Genomic DNA, 27,305 nt, shown 5'->3' with positions numbered 1-27,305 from the left:
TTCAGTTTCTTGATAATGTCCTTTGATACACCCTAAAGTTTTTTATTTTGATGAAGTCCAGTTTATTTATTTTTTCTTTTGTTGTTTGTGGTCTTGGTGTCATATCTCAGAATCCACTGCCAAATCCAAGCTCATGAAGATTTACTCCAATGTTTTCCTCTAAGTTTTATAGTTTTAGCTCTTAAATGTGTACCTTCAATCCACTTCAAGTTGATATTTTGTATATGGTGTGAAGTAAGAGTCTAACTTCATTCTTTACCATGTGGCTATTCAGTTGTGCCAGCACAAGTTCTTTTTTTTTCCTATCTGAATTTGTTTTTGATTGACATAGTTGATTTACAATATTCTGTAAGTTTCAGCTGTACAACATAGTGATTCACAATTTTAAAAGGTTATACCCCATTTATAGTTATTATAAAATATTGGCTATATTCCCTGCCAGGGCCATTTCTTAAAGAGACTATTCTTCCCCCATTGAATGGTCTTGGCACCCCTGTTGAAAATCAGTTGGCCATAGATGTGTGGATTTATTTCTGGACTTTTGATTCTATTCCTTGGATCAGTATGTGTTCTTACGCCAGTACCACACTGTTTTGATTACTGTAGCTTTGTATTATGTTTTAAAACCAAGAAGTATGAATCCTCCAGATTTGTTCTTTTTCAATATTGTTTTGGATATTCAGGATACCTTGCATTTCTGTATGAATTTCAGGATCATTTCTACAAAAAAGGCAGTTAGAATTATGATAAGGTTGTACTCAATCTATAGATGTATTTAGGGAGTATTGCCATCTTAACGATATTTAGTCTTCCAATCCATAAACAGAGGATGTCTTTCTATTTCTTTAGGTCTTCTCTATTTTCTTTCAATAATATTTTGTAGTATTCAGCGTACAAGTCTTACACTTCCTTGGTTCAGTTTATTCCTAAGTATTTTATTCTTTTTGATGCTATTATAAATGAGTTGTTTCCTTAATTTCATTTTTGATTGTTCATGGGTAGAAGCTAGAAGAACTTTGAGAAGCATGATAGAGAAGACATAAATTACCTTGAACAGACTTAGGAGGAATCTGGATTTGGAGGAAGCTGTAGGGGAGGGCTCAGAAGGAAATGAGGAACATGTTATTAGAAACTGGAAGTAGGGAGATGCTTGTTATTTTGTGGCAGAGAGCTTAGTGAAATGGTCTCCTGTGGTCACGTGGAAAGCAGAACTTTTAAGTGATGATCTTGTTTGTATAGCTAAGGAGATTTCCAGTCAAAGTGTTGAAGGTGAGGCCTGATTTTTTTCTTGCTGCTTATAATCAAACATGAGATGAGAGAGATAAATTGAGGGAAAAACTATTAAACATAAAGAAACCAGGACTTGATGATTTTGAAAATTCTCAGTCTCTCTAGATGGCAAAAGATTCTAAATAAAGGAAGGCTATCAGACCCCCAAAATTCTACTGGCAGGAAGCAGCCTAATAAAATTACTTAGCTACAAACATGTGCTGTGTTTCATGAAAAAGGAAGGATGACTCAGAGGTCAAAACCAAGAGCTCAGAGGGTAGAGCAGAAAGCTGAGAGGATTATTTCCAGGCCTTAAAACTTAATGAAGGAACTCCCAGTATTTTCACAGCTGGATTTCAGAATTGCTGTGGATCCTTTTTTACTTTCGCCTCCCCGACCCCAGCCTTTTAACTGGAGTGTCTATAATGGTTATCTTTTTCCTGGCCCACTATTGTATGTTGGGTGTGTTGGGGTCAAATAACTTGTCTCTAGGAGTAGAATGGCTGGATTATATAGTTAGATGTTTATATACCTGTGTATATAAGCTTTAGTTTCATAGGTTTATAGATGGAAAGGAATTGTGCCCCAGTAATTTCACTTCCTGTATTACATCCAGGAACTTCATTCATACCAGGACCTGATTCAAAGTCTTTGGAGCTGATGCTGTAATAGATGATTCTCTTGGAAACCTTTGAAGGGAGTTGAATGTACTTTGCCTGTGGGAGCACATGAATCACTAAGGGCCAGTGGGAAGACTAGTGGACAAATTCCAAGGTGCACCCCCCACCCCCCGCCATGATTCTCAGCTCTTGATGTTCACACCTTCGTGTAAACCCCTCCCTTTGAGCATGGGCAGGACCTGTGACTTGCTTCAGATCAAAAGATGATGGTAAAAGTGATGGGATGTCACCCCCATGATTATGTTATGTAAGTTTCTGTCTTGCTAGCAGATTAGCTCTCAGTCTTTCTTGCTGGCTTTGGAGAAATAAGCTGCCATGACTGCTACAGCTACAAGAAACTGGATGCTTCCAAAAACACACAAAAGGGGAAGTGGATCCTTTCCTAGTTGAGCCTCTACATGAGAACCCAGCCTTAGCCAACACCTTGATTGCAGCCTTGTGTGATCTTAAGTAAACGACTAGCTGGCTGTTCCTGGACTTCTGACCCACAAATCTGTGAGATAATAAATGTGTGTTGTTTGAAGCTGCTAAGTTTGTGATAATTTTTATGCAACATAGAAAATCAATACAGACAATTCTTAAGAAGTTAAATATACATTTAACCATATAATTCAACGATTTCACTTGAAGAAATCTACCCAAGAGAAAAGGAAATATATGTCAAAATTCTTGTACACTAGTGTTCATAACAGCATTAATAGTCCAAAAATGAAAACAATCCAAATATCCATCAACAGATAAATGGATAAACAAGTTGTGGAACAATGGAATACAACTCAACAATAAAAGGAATAAATTACTGACACACACAGTGACATGGATGACTGTCAAAATGATCACACTGAGGGAAAGAAGCCGACAAAAGAAGAGTAAATACTACATGATACCATTTAAGCAGATAACTTGTCATTTGGGGATGGTGGGTCAGGCAGGGGCAGGAGGGAGGGATTACAAGGTTATTAACTTTGAGCATAATGGATATGTTCACTGTATTGATTGTCTCATGGTTTCATGGCTGTATACATAGGTCAACTTATCAGATAATACACTTGAAATATGATTGGTTTATTGTATATCAATTCTTCAATAAAGCAGTTTTTTAAATGTATTTGCACATGTTTTTTCTCACAAATAATTATATTCAAAGAGAAAGCACAATCTCTATCTAGTCATCATAGAGTAGGCCTTGTTACTCATCCACTCATTCCCAGATACTTTACAAATATCTGTTAGTTTCTATGAGAAATACAAATATGATTCTTTTGTACTAATGAACATATAATTTAATAGACTGGTTACGGTTTGGAAAGCATAAACAATTATTTTTTTATATTGTTTTCACAAAGAGCCTTACCAGAAGCAAATCCCTCCCAGTGACTACGTGTCAGCTGCTCCATACAGCTTAGGACCTTGCTCCACACATCGTCAAACACATAAGCAAGGACATCCTCTTTCATGCAGTAAAATGGAGCAATAGGTGGGTACCCTAATTTCTGTTTCTCTGTAGCTGCTTCTGATTTCTTTCCATGAAACCCCTCTTCCCTGTTAACAGAAGCAAGAAGGAAAGACTTCATGGTTATTCTTCACTGGGTGTCTTTTGGCTGCTTAGGAGTGTGATTTATGCTCCTCCCCGCCACCACCCCCTTCCTCCCCGCATATATAGCACAGGTATTAAACAGGCTTGTCAACTAAGGGAGTTTTCAACAGAGGAGACTCTGCATTTCCCTTTTTACATCCATCCCACCCCACCCCCCTACTCTGCCAAAAAAATAGAACAAGAAAAAGAAGACAGAATCATTGTACTTTTTTAAGCTTTAAATAGACGGGCATTTAAAATTGATCAACAAGCAACCTATGACAATTAAGCACACAAAAATACTCTTTTTGTTGTAACTGGATAACATTTAGATTAATATTAACTTGACACATTTAACGATGTGCATATAACTGTGATTATGCTGCATAATTATTTGAGGCAATGATTCATTAGGGAAGTAGTCCACATAGATTATTAAAATTAGTATACTTTTACTAATCCAAATAAACATTTGGTAATTGGCTGTAAAGGAAAAAGAGGGAAGCCCAACAGCACAGGAAACTACTCTGAGACTCTTCTGGAGACTGTGTATCTATAATCCAGAAACTTCCAGTTAGGCAAGGCTGTCTCTTCTCTGGCAATGAGTGCCAGTAGCCCCAGATTTCTGGGGGAAGAAAATTTGGCTGATGGATGTGCTTATCTATGACAGATGTATTATAAACTAAGACAAAGCAAATTCTGGAACTGGCTTGGGTGGAGAGAAGTACCTTTACAGTGAAAGTTACTCCTAGGGCAACAAAGTGCTCAAGAATGAAATAGGAAACTGTAAGCAAGTAAGAAGGATGCTAAGAGATTTAAGCAGGGCAGCCAGACTCCCTTTGCTTCTCCTCTCCCAGGGAAGAGCTAGCCTGGCATTAAGTGGCAGAGGAGGCTGATTAGCATTAAATGTATTTCAATTTATATTTCTTTTTAGAGGAGATAACATAGTCATATGATAGAAATTCAAATTGTATAGAAGGAAATATATGTATGTAGTGAAAAATAAGTCTCCTACATCTCTGTCCCCCAGTCCCCATTCTCAGAAGCAAACACATAGGTCCAGAGAGATAGTTACATTATACACTGTACTGCACCTCACTCTTCTGTCAATGTATCTTGTCCATGATCCCTATCAATGTATATAAATCTGCCTCTTTTAAAAAATAACTGCAACAAACAAACAAACAAACAAAAATAACTGCAGAGTATTCCATTGGATATACCATAATATATCTAACTAGACAGTTATTGATCAACTAACCTTTGCTTATATAATCAATACTGCAATTAATACGCTTCTACAGATATTCCTCAACTTACATATTGGGTTACAGCCCAATGAACTTATGAAAATATCATGTCAAGAATGCATTTAATAGGCCTAACCTATTGAACATTATAGCTTAGCGTAGCCCACCTTAAATGTGCTCATAACACTTACATTAGCCTACAGCTAAGCAAAATTATCTAATGCAAAAACTATTTTATAATAAAGTGTTGAATATCTCATGTAATTTATTGTATACTCTACTGAAAGCGAACAGCAGTGGTTGTATGGTTTTAAGTATATTGGTTGTCTACCCTCATAATTGTGTGGCTGACTGGGAGCTGCAGCTTGCTGCCGCTGCCCAGCATCCCGAGAGAGTATCATACTGCCTATCGCCAGCCAAGGGAAAAAAAATCAAAATTCAAAGTACAGTTGCTACTGAATATGTATCACTTTTGTACCATCGCAAAATCAAGAAATCATAAGTCAACTCATCTTAAGTTGGGAACAATATGTATGTACTTCTTTGGCTACATGGATATTATATCTGTAGGATAAATTCCTATAAATAGAATTATTGAGTCAAAGGGTATGTGCATTTCAATTTAAAGAGGTGGTATACATAGGATCCAGAAAGTATACTCTCGGGCATTTATCCCAGAGACATAAAAATTTTTGTTCATATAAAAATCTGTGCGTGAATGTTCATAGCAGCTTTATTAATAATAGCCAAAAGCTAGAAATAGCCCAGGTGTCCTTCCACAGGTGCACAAACTGTGGTACATCCATACCATGGAACGTGCTGACAATAAAGAAGAATAAATTTTTGATAAACCTAAGTAAATAAATAAATAGGTGGTATAATTCTCCAGTAGTGAAAGAATATGCCTCTTTTCTCATTCAAGGAATTATTAACCTTTATCTTTTGTCCTTTGATAGTCTGACATGTAAAAGAATACTCATTATAGTTTTAATTTGTATCTCTAATTGTGAATGAATTCCATTTCATATATTTAAAATCCATTTTCTTATAATGTGAACTATTCATGTTCTTTGTTTCATCTTTAATCTTTTCCTTACTGATATACATATTAAGGAAATTAAGCCTCTGTCTATGCATGAACTGCAAATATTTTTGCCAGTTTGTCATTTGTCTTTTGACTCTATGAATTTTTTCTATGCAGAAATACTATTTTATGCAGTTTTTTAAAGAATTTCCTAAATGACTTGTAGATTTTGTGCTATGGTTAGAAAGACCTTCCCTATTCCCAAGTTATTTAAAAAAAAATCTTTCATATCTCATTTTCTTCCAAACTTACATGATTTCATTCATCACATCTCAATATCTCAGTGATATCTCTAAAGAGAAGACTGCCTTTCTAAAAATCTTCCATTTTACCTGAAAATTCATTTCGGTTTACTATCAGGAAAGGGGAAGAGATGCCCCAGGGACACCTATGAGCCATGAACATCACATTTTAAATTAGTTAAATCTGCTGTATTTTTTATAAGCTAAAATGAAGGGAAAAGACCTTTGAGGAAAAAGGAAGAGAAAATATGGATAATTTGACTCAGGCCAGATGAAGTGAAAGGGAAGGGGGCAATCTCTGCAAAACCAAAACAGCATACTTATGATTCCCTTGGAACAATGAGCTAGCTCAACGGTGTTATGTTTGGAAATCTGGGTTGTGTTTACCTGACCCTAGGACTGTGTACCTTGAGCATGTAGTAAGCATGGCTCAGTAGGAAATATGGGAAGAAGTCCAGAATCATGTGACACTAACTAGACCTAACCACAGCCTCACAGCCTAAAATGAAATTCTCACTTCTAGATGTACTACTGTGACTATCAATTCTGAGCTTTTAAAGGCTTAGAGGAATAATTTAAGAGTTTAATATATCAGAAAAGTAGCATGGAATAGTGAAGAGAGCACTGGATTTAGAATCAGATGAATAAAGTTTTCATGAGTTACTGGTGATACTTTACAAAGAGGAAAATCAAATTATGTGGAGAAAAAAATTCATTTAAAAAATGTTTAATCTCAGGAAGAGGCAAATGACGTGTGCAGGAAGAAAATATACAAGGAAGACTGGTATGTGAAAGCAATAGGAATTTATATCAACTAAGTACATGACACTGGATAACTGAGAACTAATAGAAAAGAAATAAACAGACATCAACTTAATTATAGGTAATATTGGTAGTATACTTTAGAAAGAATAGATATTAACAACAAAATAGCAGGGGAGTAAAAAGTTTAAAAGACATAATACTCACATATCTGTGTGGTCGAATGCTAGGTATTCCTCTATTATTCCTTCCGAGAAGATTATACAGTCTTCCTCTTCTCTTTCCATAGAACACAAGCTAGGGGATTTGGCAATGGAAGATGCTTTAGGAGCATATGAAGATGAAAAATGTAACTTCTTTCCCCTAATACCAAATCTGGAAGAGGAAAAATATTAATTATGTTCAACATAAACAGTTCTCAAAGGAACTCATTCGCACAAGTTTCAGCTCAAGGTCCCTTGCCCTAGTGACACCTTCCTGGGCTACTCTAAACCTTAATACCTGTTATTTCTCAGAACAGGAATAAATAAATACTAGCCATAGACCCACTCTGCTTAGGTATATTATGCACTATTGAATACTGCTTGCTATCTTTTCAGATGCAACAGCTATGGCTATAAAACAAGTTTTTAAAAAAAATCTAATAATATTTACATTCATAATTAGCTCTTTAAAGTACCTCAGGAGGTTATATGCTTATTTCAATAACTCCGTCATTGTTCAAAATGTATACTCCTAAAGGGCAAGTATCTTCCCTTACTTATATTTAAATATCTCATCCTACCCAGTTATTCAATGAATATATGATGACGCCTTCACTTCAGCAGGTTTACTTTGGAGAAAGTCAGTCAAATCTGAGCAGTACAATTTTTTAAATGGCTCTCAGTTTAACCAAATATTAAATATAGCCAATGTATGTGTTATTCTTTATACCTTTTTGTACCTTAAGTATTTTTTAAACAATGAAAAAAGAATAAACCTATGGCACTTTTCAGCAAGGCTAGTGGGAAAATCTTTTTGGAAGACATTTTGGAAATATGTATTAGAAGCCTTAAAACAGAAATACGCTTTGATTCAGTGGTTTCATTTGTAGGGGATTTCCTTTGAGGATATGACCTATAAGATTTAGCTATAAAAATTACCATCACAGAACTGCTTATAATGGCTAAAATTCAAAACTGGCCCAACTGTTTCAAAATACAGGATAGGGGATTGGTTGTTTAAATAATGGTATATTCATGCAGTGGAATTCTGTGAGGTTACTAAATTAATGTTGGGGGACAAAATGGAAGATTCCCATAATGGTAATTATAAAAAGATTACAAAATATGTACAGTAATTTCAAAAAACTCTATACATATGTGGCAGAGAATGCTAGGTGCCCCCAATATCGATTCTCCCTGCCTCTCCTAATACATCATGCCAATTTAATTCAGGAGAGCAATACACGCACCTCAAAGATGACACTTCCCACCACCTTGCAGCCAAATGTGACCAATGAGATATGAGCAGAATTGTTATGTGGGACTCTGGGGAGGCTGTTTAAAGAGAACTGGGTTAGCTTTAAGGGCTGCCCTTTTGCCCTTCTGCCTTTCCTGCTTCCTGCTACCTGGAAAGTGAATGTCCTGTTTGGAACTCTATCAGCTGTCTTGGACCACCAAAAAAAACCCCCCAAAACTCAGGAAAAGTATCCTGGGCTAGCACAATGTAGCAGAAAGATGAAATGAGTGTAGGACCCTGAAAACACCATACTACCACTGTACTATCTTTAGATACCCTTCCTCCAGACTTCTTTTAAAAGAGAAATTTCTCTGTTATGTAAGCCATTAAATAAGGTGTATGGTTCATAGGAAGTGGTTGGAAGGGTATTAGGCCAGACTGTGAAGTACTTTATTAACTTTGGCTAATTGATAGCAATGGAATTGAAGTTTTTAAGAAGGGGAATGACAGCATCCTTGCTTTAAAAGATCACTATGGTGGTGATGAAGAGGATAATGTGGTTAGGAGGCTAGTGCAAAAGATGAAACAAGAGCTGGTAAGCTGATGAGAGCCTGGACCATGGCAGGAGGCATGGGGGACAGAGAGACAATAAGAGATGGGAAAACAGTTTGAAGAACAAATATATCAAAACCAGCTGGTATTACCGTTTATAAAAGTCTCTAAACTTGAGACTTTAGGTTTTTTAAGTCTCTGTTCTGAAATTCTAAAACAGTGATACCCAAAATCTAGTCAATAGATTTATGGCAATCCATGACAAAATTTTTACAGATCCACATCAAAAATAAGCAAAATAAGAACAATGCTCAGTAAGACTACAAAATGCCCTTTCTTGAAAAGGACTGTCCTTATTTTGAGACATGCTTTTTTGTGTTAATATGTCATTTCTTTTATAAAACAGTGGTGTTAGTATTTTTTTTCAACATGACAACATGACAAAATTAAAAGCTGTCAAACCCATGTCAAACACTGCACTCCCAGCATTCCTTATGTTATTGTGCTACTGTATCGTTCCATTTGTATTATTAACCAATCATTTTTTAGTCAGTGGTAACTAATGGAATTACTTGCTCTGAAAAAAAAAATAGGCTTTTCTAACGAAGTATAGGCCTTTTTGTCAGTTAAAAAAATTTTCAGTTAGATGAGAAGGAAAAGTGTTCCCATTTCCCCTAAAGCTGCAGCAAAGAACAGATAGTATTCTACATCATAAAGCTGTCTTTGCAAATGTTGTTTCTAACAAAAGGATCTTTTAAATCATCAGACTTCAGAGATTACCATGTCTGGAAAATAAACTTTAACTTCTAAAATGTTTGTTAATTCTCTTACTTACTAAAAATATAACAGTGGTCTTATCTAATAATGTATTGCCCTGATAGTAATATTTAAGTTCAGATCTGTTTTCTTGTGAGCGGAAAGAAATCATTGCCACTTTATTCTTCTCCCACATGCATGGAGGATAAAATGACTTTGCTGGGTTTCTTATTTAAACAAAGAGTTTAATTTGGAGCCACCCCTCAGGTGTAGGCCTTAGGAGGCAGAATTCTGCGGCCTTCATGGAGGTGATCACTGCAAGGCCCTCCAGGTTGGCTAGGAGGAACAAGTGGCCAAGAGCTCTCTCCTTCCTGACTAGGATCTGAAAAGTACAACTAACCACTCTCAACTCCATTTCAGACCAAACTTATCTTCCAGTGGACCTCTAGAGATGATCAAAATAGAGGAAAGTTACATGAAGTTGTGATCTCATGATGCCAAAAGGAAGAAAATATAACTTAGTACACTAGGAAAGAAAATATGATTGTGGACGGCCCTAACAGTAGAAAAACTTAAAGAGAACATCTCCATGGTTTTGGAGAGCTTCAGAAAGCTCTTTATGTCTGAAAAAGTCTGATTTGTAATTAGCTTGACTGGGCTCTTGCATTTAGGACAGTTGTAAAAAAAAAAAAAAAAAATCAAAGAAAATGAAAGCAAAAGCTATAATTTGTAATGAGTGACATGAGGGAGGTGGGCTTAGGAGAAACCATACCATGTCACTTTAATGATTTTTTAAAAACTGTGGTGAACAATGTAAGATTAAATACACCATCATAAGCATTTAAAACCATACAGTTCAACAGTGTTAAGTATGTTCACATTATTGTTCAACAGATCTCTTGAACTTTCTTATATTGCAAAACTGAAACTCTGATATCCATTAAACACTCATTGCCCCTTCCCCTTCCTCCCCTCCCTTTGGCAGCTCCGCTTGTACTTTCTGTTTCTATGATTTGACTACTTTAGATACTAAAGATGGCTGGAATCATATTGTATTTGTCCTTTTGTGATGAGCTTATTTCACTTAGCATAATATCTTTGAGGTTCATCCCTATTGTAGCATGTGACAGGATTTCCTTCTATAATATTCCATCGTATGTATATACCACATTTTCTTTTTTTTAATTGTATTTTATTTATTTATTTTTGGTTGCGTTGGGTCTTTGTTCTGTGCACAGGCTTTCTCTAGTTGTGGCGAGCCGGGGCTACTCTTCGTGGCGGTGCATGGGCTTCTCATTGCAGTGGCTTCTCTTGTTGCAGAACACAGGCTCTAGGCGCACGAGCCTCAGTAGTTGTAGCATGTAGGCTCAGTAGTTGTGGCTCGCGGGCTCTAGAGCGCAGGCTCAGTAGTTGTGGCGCACGGGCTTAGTTGCTCCACAGCACGTGTCCCCTGCATTGGCAGGCAGATTCTTAACCACTGTGCCACCAGGGAAGCCCCCCTTTGTCCATTTTTTAATTGGGTTATTTTTGTTGTTGTTGTTGAATTGTAGAAGTTCCTCATATATTCTAGATATTAGCTCCTTATCAGACATGCAATTTGCAAATATTCTCCCCCATGCCATAAGCTGCCTTTTCACTCTGATGATTGTTTCTGTTGACGCACAGAAAATTCTGAGTTTGATGTAGTCCCATCTGTCTACTTTTGCTTTTTGTTGCCTAAGCTTTTGGTGTTCTATCCAATAAATCATTGCCAAATCCAATATCCTGAAGCTTTTCCCCTGTGTTTTATTCTAGGAGTTTTAATAGTTTTAGGTCTTCCATTTAGGTCTATAAAATCCATTTTGAGTTAATTTCTGTATATGGTATAAGGGTCCCACTTCATTCTTTTGCATTCTTTCCCCAGCACCATTTGTTGAAGAGACTGTCCTTTCCACATTGTGTAGTCTTGGCGCCCTTGCTTAAAATTATTTACTCATAAACGCAGAGGTTTATTTCTGAGCTCTCCATTCTTTAATGATTTTTTAAGGGTTATAATTCTGCATATAGTCATATACTTTAGCAACTTATTAGATATTATAGTTAATTTTTGTTGAGGTATGTATTTAAAGTAAGGGTAGGTAAGCCCCTTAAGCTAACTTGAAGCAGATGACTGCATAGTTTCTTTTCAAATGGAAATGTCCTCAGACTCATCTTCTTCATGGTCCTTTTCTGGCCTGTGTTTTCTCCTTATGCTGCCACCATCTTCTATTGTTATAAAGTTCCTGGAATTCCATTTTGACCTAGACACTAATTTGTTTTGATTGATAACATTGTTTTGCAACCATAATATCAATTAATTCATTTTCATGGAGTTTGTTTTCATATAAATATGATTTAGTAAAAAAAAAATAAGTTGATGCTAACCATGTTCTACGCATTGTGTGAGGTGTTAGAGATACAAAAAGGAAGAGACTGTATTTTTGTGTTGTTTATTATACTACTCTCCTCTGGCCCAAGAACTCCTCAAGAATGGAAGCTGGACCGAATACCTTGTTTAGTACATTTGAGATTTGAAAGAAATCCAGTGTGGGAGGATTAATGAATGAGAGAGAGAGTGACAGAAGATAAAGGTAGAGATGTAGGCTGGGGCCAGCTTATGCTATAATTTTAGATTTGTATCTTAAATTCACTGGGAAGCTATTGAAGATTTTTAAGTGGGGACAGAAAGGATTAATGCTGAACTTTAAAAGGAGAATCTGATGTAATGTGGAGAGGCAAGAATGGATACAATTTGAAATGTTATTTTTGTAGAAAGTAGATGATCAACCTCATATTTTATGGAAAACTGATTTGTTAAACTGAAAAATATCAAAATGAATTCTTGACACATTTTTTCACACCACTTATTAGAAAAAGTGGCAGAACTGCAGCATCATCACCAGCTTACATACCCTCACTATCCAAATTTTGTTCTCAAATACTAGTAGCCTCTCAAAGGAATTAGATTTCCTTGAATTTCAGCTGATACCATGCCTTAAAGGAAGAAACAATTTTTTTCCAGGATGGGCCTGGAGCATCCTATTGTAACCAGAAAACAAGGATACATTCAAGACAAAAACAAAGGAACTAGCTTGACATGGCCAAGTTGTAACAATCTGAGCATCAATAATAATTATGGTTAATTAAAATATATAAATTTTTTTTTTTTTTTTTTTTTTTTTTGCGGTACGCGGGCCTCTCACTGCTGTGGCCTCTCCCGTTGCGGAGCACAGGCTCCGGACGCGCAGGCTCAGCGGCCATGGCTCACGGGCCTAGCCGCTCCGCGGCATGTGGGATCCTCCCGGACCGGGGCACGAACCAACGTCTCCTGCATCGGCAGGCGGACTCTCAACCACTGCGCCACCAGGGAAGCCCAAATATATAAATATTTTGAAACGCAATGAGTTCATTAATGGTACTCAAGATAGAAAATATCAAGTATGGACAAAGTGGTAGTGATATGAAAATAAATATGGATTATATTTAATTTGTTATTATTTTCAATAAGTAGTGACATGCTAATATAGCTGAATAACTTGTTTCATTTAAATATATGTCTGTATATAAAGTATAGATAGGTAATTGTTTCATCTGTATAGTAAAGAAAGGTAATTATTGAAAACTGTAAGTCAAATAATCCAGAAAAGCAGAACGAAAAATAAGAAGCACCAAGCAGCAGTGGTGGTAGCAAGTAAAAAGGAAAGAAAGGTTGCCTGTACTAAGTTGCAGAATGATGATTTAGCCAGATGTCCTAAAAAAGGAGGAGCTAACTGCTCAGATTTGTTCCTTATTTCTTTGGAATCTCTAAATGGAACTGCTGTTTATAGTTATAAAATAATAAGGCATATATAAAGTTTATACTAATAGATCAGGTAAATATATCTTAATAGCAGGACATAAGTTATGTAATTTTGGTCAGTGAGAATTAAAGGATACATCATTTCTGTGGTAGACATTAGTTTGTAAAAGTCTGACCTTTATATAAAAGGAGTAAACTTAAAAAGGCTTATTGATGTAATACATGAGGTTTAAATTTAGAAAGAAAGCTCAGCCTAGTGACCAGAAGCTTGAGCTTAAATCACTTTGAAAGAAGTAAACAAATCCCATTCTCTGACCAAAAATCAGTTAGTTGATAACCCAGATCCCATAACCTTAACTGGCCTAAGACAATAATGTTTTACTTTGTGGTCTGATGAAATTACTACAAGCCCAAAAAGGCATCAAAAGAAAGTATTACTACAACTCTCAGAAGGTATCAGTATAAGTAAAATTACAGTCTTAGGAAAAAGTAAAGGAATTTATTTATTTACTTATTTATTTATTTGGCTGTGGTGGGTCTTAGTTGTGGCACATGGGATCTTTAGTTGCGGCATGCAGGCTTCTTAGTTGCGGCATGCGGACTCTTAGTTGCAGCATGCATGCAGGATCTAGTTCCCCAACCAGGGATTGAACCCAGGCCCCCTGTATTGGGAGCACAGAGTCTTATCCACTGGACCACCGGGGAATTCCCAATATTTTTAAAAAGTAAAAATAAAAATAAAGAGTTTGAGGTGTTAAAGAATTAGCCATTTTAGCTAGTATACTAATTACCCATTTTAAGCTGATAAACTAATACCAGTTTAACTTCCATAAAGAAATTAAGTTTTAATTAGTATTATATGTTTAAGAAAATGACTTTTCAAAATTTTTTTCAAAAAAATTTTAAAGTCTGTTTCTTAGATCCCTGAATTTCTTTAAACCAGTCTATCTACACATTTATTCCAAGAGGGAAGTGCCTAGATTTATAGATAGACGTAGATATATATGAATCTGAATAACCCTTAAATCCTAGAGAATGTCTTACTTTTGAACAAAAAACTAAGTAACAAAATTCTAATATGCATAAAGACTATGGTCAATCTTACAGAATTTGCTGTGCTTTACTAAATACCAATAAATAGGAAGAAGTATTTTAATCCCTTAGTATAACTGGTAGAATATAATACTTGCACATTAGAATACATAAGTACTTACATATTAGAATACTTACATAGTAGAATCTCTTTCTTGAGACAGTGTTGCCTCATGTGAAGCTGAAACAGCAGAAGGGGATCTAGGATACAGTCCATAACCTTCACTTGGAGTGATTATCTGCCTACCCAGAATCCTTCAAAGTGAAGAACATAAAGAGATAATTAAGCACCTTCACCTGGCATACATACAAAATGTAGGTATTTTTGGAACAAATTTGATGGCTCTACATAGAAATCTAGTACATACCTAGTCCGTTACTGATTTAGAATGATTCTTGAGAGAAATGTGAATCTAGAGCCTTTTTAAAGGTATATCTCTCTCCTATACAATGGAGATAGAAAGGATAAAGCTTTTCCACCCCACTGAAAAAAATCCAAGGGAACTGGGCAAACATTTGTAATTTTCCCTCCATCCCCTATAGCAATCTTCATTAAATTTGCCAAAGTGGGTGAAAGCCAGGCCAAATTAGTGACAACTGAATTATATTCTTAAGAACATGAAGCTTTATAAATTTTAAGTATGTGTAGTAAGTGCACTAATGCGGTTTCTAAGGAAAGCTTCCTAATAGCCTATGTTTGCTTTCAAGTATACATGCATAAGAATTTACTTATAGACAACAGTGTAATCAAATACATTTTCTGACCCTCTTGTTCAAAAGAAAGGCTGTTTGGACAGCCACAGTACTACACAGATCACAGTTACTGGTATAGAAGTTGTTTTTACTTGATTAGGACAATATATTGGTAGTTATGAAAACTCCAAGAAACTTCCATCAACATGAGTTTTCTGTCATCTGAGGCTTTATACCACATTGCCTCATTTATATAAATCCATGCCCATAGAGATTTCAGAATACAAGCTTTCTTGGAAATCTGCTCTTCAAATTTTAGTATTAGCCATGAATATACAAGGGCTCCAATACCTGAGGTGAGGAAAGCTACATGTCCACTGTTGGCACTCTTCTTGTAGACTTTTAATATGTACACTCAACTTCTGCTCATACAAGAGCTCGTCAATGGCTGTGAACATTGCGTGGACTTTTGCAGTGGCATTTTGATCAAGTTCCTAAAAGAAATTATCACCCCAAAATATTTAGATGAGCTTCAATCTCTGTTAATAATCATAAAGGTTGAAAGCAATCAGATTCTGTTTTATTTTCAATATTTAGTCCATTTGTGTGAAAGAAAAGTTAAGTTAGTGAGTTTGGGGATCTTACAATATTCAGATGGCCTCCCTAAATCCTATTTAAAGAAAATTTGTGGAAATATCTACGTTTTTAAAGTAACATTTTCTTCATCAAAAAAATTCAGAAAAGTATAAAGAAAGATAAAAATTACCAGTAATTCTACCACTCAAAGATAATGATTGTTAATTTTATTATAGTTGCTTGGTTCCAGTATTATTTTTAGAGCATAAGGTAGACAGTCAATCCCATATATATATTACTTTGTAGTCTGCATTTTTCACCTGACAGTTTACATTAAATCTTTGCCCTATAATTTATCCTTTTGCAGCAGCCAAAAGGATGGCTATAAAATGTGAATCTGATCATGTTATCTGATTCTCTGCTTACTCTCTACTTCATCTGTTTTTATGTGCCCTTTTACATTCTGGTGGAAGAAAAGTTACACCTTTTTTTTCTTTTTGCGGTACGCGGGCGTCTCACTGTTGTAGCCTCTCCCGTTGCAGAGCACAGGCTCCGGACGCGCAGGCTCAGCGGCCATGGCTCACGGGCCCAGCCGCTCCGCGGCATGTGGGATCTTCCCGGACCAGGGCACGAACCCATGTCCCCTGCATCGGCAGGCGGACTCTCAACCACTGTGCCACCAGGGAAGCCCCTAGGTGATTTTCTTAGTTCTCTCATTCAATTCACTACTATTCTGTTTCACTGGGTCCAGTTTACATATAGTAGTTATGTCCAGTTATCTACTCAGATATTTCAAATGCTATTCATGTCTAAGATTTTAAACTGAATTTTCATATCTGTCTTTTCTTAAATTAAAATCTCTACCTGCTTTGTTTTAAAACCTCCAATAATTTTAATGGATGCTATCTTATCCCTTAACTCTTTGAGTATTTTAAAAGTTTAATAAACCTTATTGAGGAATAGTTTACATACAATAACATTTCAGGTATCTACAGCACAATGACATTTGACAAAGGTATTCACCCAAGTAACCACCATTGTTTTCCAGATGTAGAAGAACATTTCTGATACCCCAGAATGTTCCCTCATACCCCTGTGCAACTGAAGTTTCCTGTTCTCCATGTCATGAAACCATTGATCTGATTTATAGCACTATAAATTAGTTTTGTCTGTTACAGAACTTCATATAACCAGGATCATGCAGGATGTACATTTTGTGTTTTGCATTATATACATATATCAAATTATTACTCTGTATACCTAAAAGTAATGCAATGTTATATGTCAATTATATCTCAATTTTTAAAAAGAAAAAAGAAAAGGAGAAAAAAAGACATGAGATACATTGTGAGGATAAAATACACAAAACTTGATGACAGATTCAGTGAGAGAGGTGGAATGTTTTTCAGCAGAATGTTTTTGAGGTTCACCGATGTTGTTGCATGTGTTAGTATTCATTACATTACATTCACTACATAGTATTGCGTTGTAAGAATATGCCACGATTTGTTTATCCATTCTCCTGTTGAGGGACATTTGCATTATTTACAATATTTTTTATTATAAGTAAATATATGAACATTCATGCACAAATCTTTTTCTGGACATATATTTTTATTTCTCTCAGATAAATACCTAGCAGTAGAATTACTGGTCTTATAATGAGTGGATGTTTAATGTTAAAATAAACTACTAAAACTATATCACAGAATAAATGTACAGGTTAGCACTCCCACAAGAAATGTGTGAGCATTAAATATGCTCCACATCCTGGCTAATACTAGGTATTGTCAGTCTTTTTAGTTTTAGCTATTTTAGTGAGTGTGTATCATGACCGTTTTAAATTTGCATTTCCTTGATGATAATGATATTGAGCATCTTTCTATATGCTACTTGGCCATTCATATGTTTTCTTTTACAGAGTGTCCAAGCTTTTTGCTCATTTTTTTTCATCTGGTCTATTTATCTCCTTCATATGGAGTTTTAAGCTTTGGATACAAGTCCTTTGTCAGATATATGTATTGCAAATATTCTCTCCCAGTCCGTGGCTTGTTCTTTCATTTTCTTGATAGTGTATTTGGGAACACAAAAGATTTTAATTTTGATGGAGTCAAATTTATCCATTTTTTTAGGCTTGTGCTTTTGTTGTGTCATATCTATGAATTCGTTGCCTAATCCAGAGTCTTGCAGGTTTTCTCATACATTTTCTTCTAAAAGAATGACAAAGGCTTCCCTGGTGGCGCAATAGTTAGGAATCCGCCTGCCAATGCAGGGGACACGGGTTCGAGCCCTGGTTCGGGAAGATCCTACATGCTGCAGAGCAGCTAGGCCCCTGCGCCACAACTACTGAGTCTGCGCTCTAGAGCCCACGCGCCTAGAGCCGGTGCTCCGCGGCGAGAGAGGCCACCGCAATGAGAGGCCCGCGCACGGCAATGAAGAGTAGCCCCCGCTCACCGCAACTAAAAAAGAAAGCCCACGCGCAGCAACAAAGACCCAACGCAGCCAAAAATAAATAATTAAAAAAAATAGAATGCCAGTTTTTGCACTTACATTTAAGTTTATAATTAATTTGAGTAAGTTTTCTGTATGATGTAAGGTAAGGGTCTGAATTCATCCAATTTGCATATGGATATCCAATTGTCCCAGCAACATTTATTGGAAAAAATATCCTTTCCCTGTTGAATTGTCATCACCAAAAGTCAATTGACCATAAATATGAGTTTATTTCTAGATTCTCTGTTCTGTGCCATTGAATTATAGGCCTATCCTTATGCCATTACCATACTGTTTTGATTACTGTACCATTAAGTTTGAAATGTGATAGAGTAAGTCCTCTGTCTTCTTTTTTAAATTAATTAATTTACTTTATTATTTATTTTTGGCTGAGTTGGGTCTTTGTTGCTGTGTGCAGGCTTTCTCTAGTTGTGGCGAGCAGGGGCTACTCTTCATTGTGGTGTGCGGGCTTCTCATTGTGGTGGCTTCTCTTGTTTCAGAGCATGGGCTCTAGGCACGCGGGCTTCAGCAGTTGTGGCTCGCGGGCTCAGTAGTTGTGGCGCACGGGCTTAGTTGCTCTGCGGCATGTGGGATCTTCCCAGACCAGGGCTCGAACCCGTGTCCCCTGCGTTGGCAGGCGGATTCTTAACCACTGCACCACCAGGGAAGTCCATGTCTTCTTTTTCAAAATTGTTTTGACTAATCTGGGTCTTTTGCAATTCCATGTCAATATGGATCAGCTTATCAGTTTCTACAAAAAGCCTGATGGGATTTGAATAGGGAATGCATTGGATATATAGATCAATTTGGGGAGAAATGCCATCTCAGTATTTAGTCGTCCAATCCATGAACATGGAATGTCTCTTATTTGTTTATATTTCATTTTTCTCAGCAATGTTTTAAATTTTTCAGTGTATAAGTCTTGTTCTCCTTTCATTAAGTTTATCCCTAACAATTTTTTGTTCTTTGTGAATTGAATTTATTTTTAATTTTCACTTTCAGATTATACATTACTAATGTGTAGAAATACAATAGGTTTTAAAAATTTAGATACAATTCCCATATGATGAAATTCATCCTTTTAAAGTGTAAAATTTAGTGGTTTTAGTGTATTCCCAGTGGTTTGTAGCATATGCACAGTTGTGCAACCATCACAACTATCTAATTCTAGAACATTTTCACCCCAAAAGAAACCCTGGCTCCATTAGCCATCACTCTCCATTCCTCTCTCTGCCCAGCCCCTACCCACTACTGATCTACTTTCTGTCTCTATAGATTTGCTCCTCTGGATATTTCATATGTATGAAACCATGTAACATGTGGCCTTTTGTATCTGGCTTCTTTTACTTTGCATGTTTTCAAGGTTCATCCATAGTGTAGCATGTATTAGTATTTCTTTCCTTTTTATAGCTGAATAATATTACATTACATAAATATACCACATTTACAATTGATTTTTGTAAATTGATCTGATATACTGTGACCATCCTGAACTCATTTCTTAGTTCTAGTAGATGGAGTTGGGGTGGGGGCAGAGGGAAAGTTTTAGGATTTTCTACATCATGTCATCTGTGAATGAAGATAGTTTAACTTATTCCTTTCCACTGTGGATGGCTTTTACTTCCTTATTTTGGTCTATTGCACTGACTAGAACCTCCAATACAATGCTGAATAAAGGTGGCAAGAATGGACATCTTTATCTTGTTCTGATCTGAAGAGGAAAATATTCAGTCTTTTCCCATTACATACACTATTAGCTTTAGGTGCCTTTTGTCAGGTTGATGAAGTTCCCTTTTATTTTCTAGTTTTGTGAGAGTTTTTATCATGAGTGGGTGTTGGATTTTATCATATGCTTTTTCAAAGTGTCTATTGAGATAATCATGTCAGTTTTTCACATTACTATAATGTATTAATTTAATTTTCTGATGTTGAACCAGCTGTGCATTCGTGGATAAATCTCACTCAGGGTAAATAATCCCTTTATGTTGCTAGATTAGGTTTGCTAATAATTTAAAGTTTTTTGTATAATTTCAAGAGGAATATTAATTTGTAGTTTTCTCTTCATGTGATGCCTTTGTCTGACTTTGGTGTTATAGGATGGCCTCATAGGATGATTTAGGAACCATTCCCTCTTTTCTGAAAGATTGGTATTATTTCTTCTTTAAATATTTAAGCATATATAGAAATACAGTTGACGTTTTTATACTGACCTTGTATCTTGTGGCCTTGTTAAACTCATGTATTAGTGCTAAGCAGTTCTGTTTGTTCATTTTGTGAATTCCTGAGAATTTTTTACATACAGAATTCTTTTCTTCTGGTGTCTTTGTCTGGCTTTGGTATCAGGGTAATATTAGCTTCACTGAATGAGTTGGGAAGTGTCTCTTCCTCTATTTTCTGAAAGGGTTTATGAAAGATGGTTATTATTTATTCTTTGAATATTTGGTAGAATTTACCAGTAAAGCCATCTGTGCCTGGGCTTTTCTTTGTAGGAAGATTTTAAATTACTTATTTAATTTCTTTAATTAATATATATCTGTATGGATTTTTAATGTCTTTTTGAGTCAGTTTGGTAATTGTGTCTTCCTAGAAATTTACCTGTTATATCTAAGTTATCTAATTTCTTGACATGAAGCTGCTCATTATATTTCCCTAGTCCTTTTACTTTCTGTAAGGTCAACAGTTATGTCCTCACTTTTATTTCTAATCTTGTTCATTTATGTCGTCTTTTTTCTTGGTCAAAGTAGCTAAAGACTTATCAATTTTGTTGACTCTTCAAAGAACTCTGACTTTATTGAGTTTCTCTATTGTTTTTCTGTTTCCTGTTTCATTAATTTCTACTCTCATCTGTATTATTTTATTTCCTTCCTTCTGCTTGCTTTGGATTTAATTTGGTCTATTTTAGTTTCTTAAGGTGGAAGCTTATGTTATTGATTCAGTATGCTCCATTTTTCTGTAGGCACTTTTGTTCTGTTGAGGTATAATTGACATACAACATTATGTTAGTTTCAGGTATATAACATAATGATTCAATATTTGTATATTTGGTCAATTGATCTCCATAGCACATCACCATACATAGTTACAGAAGTTTTTTCCTTATGATGAGAATTTTTAAGATCTTTTCTCTTAGCAACTCTCAAATATGTCATACAGTATTATTAACTATAGTCACCATGCTGTACATTACATCCCCATGATTTATTTATTTTATAACTGGAAGTTTGTACCTTTTGACATGCTTCACCCATTTCACCCAACCCCGCAACCCCACCTCCGTCATCACCAATCTGCTCTGTGTCTATAAGCTTGATTTCTTTTTCTATAGGTATTTAAAGCTGTAAGTTTCCCTCTAAGCACCACTTTAGTTATGTCTTATAAATTTTGATATTCTGCTTTTCCATTTTCATTCAATTGAAAATATTTGCTAACTTCCCTTGTAGATTGTTCTTTAACCCATCAGTTATTTAGAAGAACAGTGTTTAATTTTCAAATACTTGGGGATATCCCAAATTTATATCCATTGTTGATTTCTAACTTAATTCCAACATTGGAGAACATACCTAGTACAATTTCAATCCTTTTAGATTTATGAGACTTGTTTTTTGTATGCTTGAAGATTATATATTCTGCTGTCATTGGATAGAATCAATTAGGTCAAGTTGGTTGATAGCACCGTTCAAGTCTTCAATATCCTTGCTGATCTTCCGTTTAGTTGTTCTATCAAGTATTGAGAGTGGGGTATTGAAGTCTCCAGCTACAACTGTTATGTTTCCCATTTCTCTTTTAAATTCTGTAGTTTGCTTCATATGCTTTAAGGCTTCGTTGTTAGATGTGTATACATTTATAACTACTTTATTTTCCTAAAGAATTGGCCTTTTTATCATTATGGAGATGTCCTTTTGTTTCTAGTAGTATTTTATGTCTTAAAGTTTACTTTGTGTTCAAATTCAAACAGTTTTTATGGCTGCCTTGGCTCTTAATTTCTGTGCCCTCTCATCTCCTTTGCATTTGTGTGCTGACTCATAGTCAGCCATTCGTGTGTGCATAGTTTGGGCCCCCTCTGGTCTCTCCTGCATGGATATGTGGAGAGTTTATTAGGGCCTCCTATGACTTATTTCCCAGACCTCCTTAATAAATTTCTGGATAGTCTGCCAATCCATTTTTTGCCCCAGCTAGTATTGAAACCTCAGACTATCTGAGCCACTGTTTTTCCTTGTTCATATGCTACCGAATGTGCTACTGTTGTTGACAATGCTGTTGAACTTAAGAGTTCATCCAAGTTCCATTCCAAATCTATTGAGCCCTCTCTGGTGGTGAAGCTGCTAGTTTTCACAGTTTGTCCCTTTAAAGTTGAACAGACTCTTATTGTTCCTAACTCAAAGTTCTATTGATTTTCATGAATAACTGCTACTCCATTTGCTGTGTACCTTTAGTCAATTTTCAGAATCCTGAAATGATTGCTTTAGACAATTATATCCAGTTTATTGTTGCTTTTGGGGAAGATTTGTCAAGCTACTCACTCTGCCACACTATTTAGAAGTCCCATCTCATAATTTTCTTTTATTATATTGTCTTTGTCAGGTTTTGGCATCAATATTATGCTGACCCATAAAGTGAATTGAAAATGCTCCTGTTTTGGGGAAAAGTTTGTGTGACTGTTATTTCTTCCACAAATGTATGTTCTTTCACCTAAGCCTAGAGCTTTCTCTGTGAGAGTTGCTTGATTTAGTTTAAGAGTTTTACAACTATTCAGATTTTTGAGGAATTTGTCCATTTCATCTAAGTTATGGAATTTATTGGCATAAAATTGTATATATTATTCTGTTAATATTTTTAATGTCTGTAGAATTTGTAGTGACATCTCTTTCATTCCTGATATTTGTAATTTGCATTTTATTGCTTTTCCTTGACTAGTATCACTAGAGGGCTTATTAATTATTAATCTTTCCAAAGAATCAACTCTTGGACTTGTTCATTTTCTCTTTCATTTACCTGTTTTCTATTTGATTAATTTTGCTTTTAATTCTTTCATTCTACTTTGGATTTAATTTACTCTTCTTTCCTAGCATCTTAAGGTAGAAACTTAGGTTACTCATTTTAAAGCTTTCTTCTTTTTCTAAAATAGGTATTTAAAGGTATAAATGTCTTTATAAGAACTACTTTAGCTGCATCCGTAAATTTGGATTTTTTTTTTTTTTTTTTTTTTTTTGCGGTACACGGGCCTCTCACTGTTGTGGCCTCTCCCGTTGCAGAGCACAGGTTCTGGACACGCAGGCTCAGCGGCCATGGCTCACGGACCCAGCCGCTCCGCAGCATGTGGGATCTTCCCGGACTGGGGCACAAACCTGTGTCCCCTGCATCGGCAGGCGGACTCTCAACCACTGTGCCACCAGTGAAGCCCAGATTTAATCTTTTGAACAATACTGATATATTTTATGGCCCGCCATACAGTCTGTCCTTGTCAACATTCCATATGTTCTTGAGAAGGATATGTACTCTGCATTTGTTCAGTATAGCATAAGATCTTTTATGTTTTTACTGATTTTCTAATCGTTTTATTAATAACTAAAATCTCTAACAATAATTGTGGATTCACCTAGTCCTCTCTTTAGTTTCATCAGTTTTTCTTCATACATTTTGAAACTCAATTAGATGCTTACTTATTTAGAATTGTTACATCTTCCTGGTATACATTGTTATGGACTGAATTGTGTCCTCCTCAAATTCATATGTTGAAGCCCTAATCTGCAACATGATTCTATTTGGAGATAAAGCCTTTAAGTTGGAAATTAAGGTAAAATGAGGTCATAAGGGTGGAGCGCTAATCTGATAGGATTAGTGTTCTTATAAGAAGAGGAAGAGACACCAGAGATCTCTCTACCTGTGCCTGTGCCCAGGAGAAAGGTCATGTGAGGAGACAGTAAGCCAGGAAGAGTGGCCTCAATCTGTCGATGGACACTTAGGTTGCTTCCATGTCCTGGCTATTGTAAATAGTGCTGCAATGAACATTGTAGTACATGTCTCTATTTGAATTATGGTTTGCTCAGGGTATATGCCTGGTAGTGGGATTGCTGGGTCATATGGTAATTCTATTTTTAGTTTTTTTAAGGAACCTCCATACTGTTCTCCATAGTGGCTGTTATCAGTTTACATTCCCACCAACACTGCAAGAGGGTTCTCTTTTCTCCACACCCTCTCCAGCATTTATTGTTTATAGATTTTTTGATGATGGCCATTCTGACTGGTGTGAGGTGATACCTCATTGTGGTTTTGATTTGCATTTCTCTAATGATTAGTGATGTTCAGCATCCTTTCATGTGTTTGTTGGCAATCTGTATATCTTCTTTGGAGAAATGTCTATTTAGGTCTTCTGCCCATTTTTTAATTGGGTTGTTTGTTTTTTTGATATTGAGCTGCATGAGCTGCTTGTAATATTTTGGAGATTAATCCTTTGTCAGTTGCTTCACTTGCAAATATTTTCTCCCATTCTGAGAGTTGTCTTTTCGTCTTGTTTATGGTTTCCTTGCTGTACAAAAGCTTTTAAGTTTCATTAGGTCCCACTTGTTTATTTTTGGTTTTATTTCCATTTCTCTAGGAGTTGGGTCAAAAAGGATCTTGCTGTGATGTATGTTATAGAGTGTTCTGCCTAAGTTTTCCTCTAAGAGTTTTATAGTGTCTGGCCTTACATTTAGGTCTTTAATCCATTTTGAGCTTATTTTTGTGTATGGTGTTAGGGAGTGTTCTAATTTCATTCTTTTACATGTAGCTGTCCAGTTTTCCCAGCACCACTTATTGAAGAGGCTGTCTTTTCTCCATTGTATATTCTTGCCTCCTTTATCAAAAATAAGGTGACCATATGTGCGTGGGTTTATCTCTAGGCTTCCTATCCTGTTCCATTGATCTATATTTCTGTATTTGTGCCAGTACCATACTGTCTTGATTAGTGTAGCTTTGTAGTATAGTCTGAAGTCAGGAAGCCTGATTCCTCCAGCTCCGTTTTTCTTTCTCAAGATTGCTTTGGCTATTCGGGGTCTTTTGTGTTTCTATACAAATTGTGAAAGTTTTTGTTCTAGTTCTGTGAAAAATGCCATTGGTAGTTTGATAGGGATTGCATTGAATCTGTAGATTGCTTTGGGTAGTATAGTCATTTTCACAATGTTGATTCTTCCAATCCAAGAACATGGTATATTTCTCCATCTGTTTACATCATCTTTGATTTCTTTCATCAGTGTTTTATAGTTTTCTGAGTACAAGTCTTTTGCCTCCTTAGATATGTTTATTCCTAGGGATCTTATTCTTTTTGTTGCAGTGGTAAATGGAATTGTTTCCTTAGTTTCTCTTGCTGATTTTTCGTCATTAGTGTATAGGAATGCAAGCATTTTTTTTTTAAGTTTTTTTTTTTGGCTGCATGGCATATAGGATCTTAGTTCCCTGACCAGGGGTCGAACCCGTGCCTCCTGCAGTGGAAGTGTGGAGCGTTAACCACTGGACTGCCAGGGATGTCCCCAAACTGCCTTTTTTTTTTTTGTGGCTGCGCTGGGTCTTCATTGCTGCGTGCGGGCTTTTCTCTAGTTGCGGCGAGCGGGGGCTACTCTTCCTTGTGGTGTGCAGTCTTCTTGTTGCAGTGGCTTCTTTTGTTGCAGAGCATGGGCTCTAGGTGCACAGGCTTCAGTAGTTTCAGCACGCGGGCTCAGTAGTTGTGGGTAGCAGCTCTAGAGCGCAGGCTCAGTAGTTGTGGCACATGGGCTTAGTTGCTCCGCAGCATATGGGATCTTCCCAGACCAGGGCTCGAACCTATGTCCCCTGCATTGGCAGGAGGATTCTTAACCACTGTGCCACCAGGGAAGCCCCCAAACTGCCTTTTTATCCGTAAAAAATATTCCTGTTTCCTAGTAATCAACTCTGTGTCTTGAAGTTTATTTTGTCTCATATTAATATAAGCCTATTGTGTGCACAGTATAACTTTCTCTGTCCTTTTAATTTCAATCTGTGTCTTTATATTTAGAGTTTGTCTCTTCCATATGGTATATAGTTGAGTCTTGTTTTTTTTTTAATCCATTCTGTGTTTTATCCATTTTTTATCCATTCCATTTTTTTTGTTTTAATTATTGACATGGTTGGGTTGTAGTCTACCATCTTGCTGTTTCTTTTCCATTTGTCCCTTTTTTTGGGGGGGGGATCCTTTCTTGTTCTTTTCCTTTCCTGTCTTATTCTAGGTTAATCAAATATTTGTTAGTATTCCATTTTATTTCCCCTATTGGCATCTTAGCTTATTCTTCTTATAATTTTTTAATGCTTGCTCTAGGGCTAATAATGTGCATTCTTAACCTATCAAAGTCTAGTTAGTCAGTATTTTACCACTTCATACCTCCCTCTTCATAGTTCCCACTTGTCTTGATACCTGACACTTCACAAACGTAATAGTCATATAACAGTATAATTCCATTTATATTCACCCATCCTTTGAGCTATATTTGTCTCAGCTTTTACGTCTACAAATATAAACTCCATCTTGCACATGTTTTGCTTTCAGTTATCCTTTAGAGAAATCACTAAAAAATATAGACTTTTGTATTTACCCACCTATTTAGTTTCTGGTGTTCTTTATCTATCTCCCTGTGTCCTAAAGATTCCAACTGCTTCATCTGCCCTGAACTCTGATCTCTGTTACTCAGCAAAATGGGACCACTGTGCTTTGTTTGGACTCTATCTTACAATTCCATAGTCAGAAAATTATTCCCAGGCAGGGAGCCAGGGTAAACAGGGGCCTGCCTACCTTATGAGTTTCTTTTCTCTTAGGGATTATCGATATGGGCTGCCTGTTAACCAATGCCTCAAGAGACAGTCAGCATGGAGTTTCAGAGCCAAAACAGAATAAGGAAGGCATCAACCTGGGAAGGCAGCCTGTTATAAGATATTGGAACCTAAGCACAGTAAAGACGGCGTCTGTGTAGGAAGACAGCCTTTTTATGATAGGAGCCTAAGAGAGGTAAAGAGAACATCTAAGCAGTTTTTCTGACCCT

At 36.2% G+C, this 27,305-nt stretch overlaps 2 protein-coding genes across 4 annotated transcripts in view; one reads left to right on the top strand and one right to left on the bottom strand.

Moving 5' to 3' along the window:
- DNAJC9 (DnaJ heat shock protein family (Hsp40) member C9) overlaps nt 1-9,018 on the top strand; it is a 33,516-nt gene extending 24,498 nt beyond the window's left edge. Inside the window, exon 5 of the mRNA XM_022590863.3 lies at nt 1,886-9,018. Coding sequence (XP_022446571.1) covers nt 1,886-1,930 — 45 coding nt within the window. The 3' untranslated portion in view covers nt 1,931-9,018. The remainder of the gene's footprint in view (nt 1-1,885) is intronic.
- The window catches only part of FAM149B1 (family with sequence similarity 149 member B1), a 63,230-nt gene that overhangs the window by 19,970 nt on the left and 15,955 nt on the right, over nt 1-27,305 (bottom strand). For all 3 annotated transcript variants that reach the window (XM_022590859.3, XM_089897664.1, XM_022590860.3), the window contains exons 4-7: nt 15,565-15,707; nt 14,659-14,775; nt 7,071-7,238; nt 3,304-3,491 (exon numbers count right to left, since the gene is read on the bottom strand). In XM_022590859.3, coding sequence (XP_022446567.1) covers nt 3,304-3,491; nt 7,071-7,238; nt 14,659-14,775; nt 15,565-15,707 — 616 coding nt within the window. The remainder of the gene's footprint in view (nt 1-3,303; nt 3,492-7,070; nt 7,239-14,658; nt 14,776-15,564; nt 15,708-27,305) is intronic.

This window comes from Delphinapterus leucas, chromosome 16 (assembly GCF_059928025.1).
Source record: "Delphinapterus leucas isolate spDelLeu-1000000601 "Yukka" chromosome 16, BTC_Dleu_Yukka2, whole genome shotgun sequence".
NCBI classification, from domain to species: Eukaryota; Metazoa; Chordata; class Mammalia; order Artiodactyla; family Monodontidae; genus Delphinapterus; species Delphinapterus leucas.
This window is presented reverse-complemented; position numbering and strand designations above follow the sequence as displayed.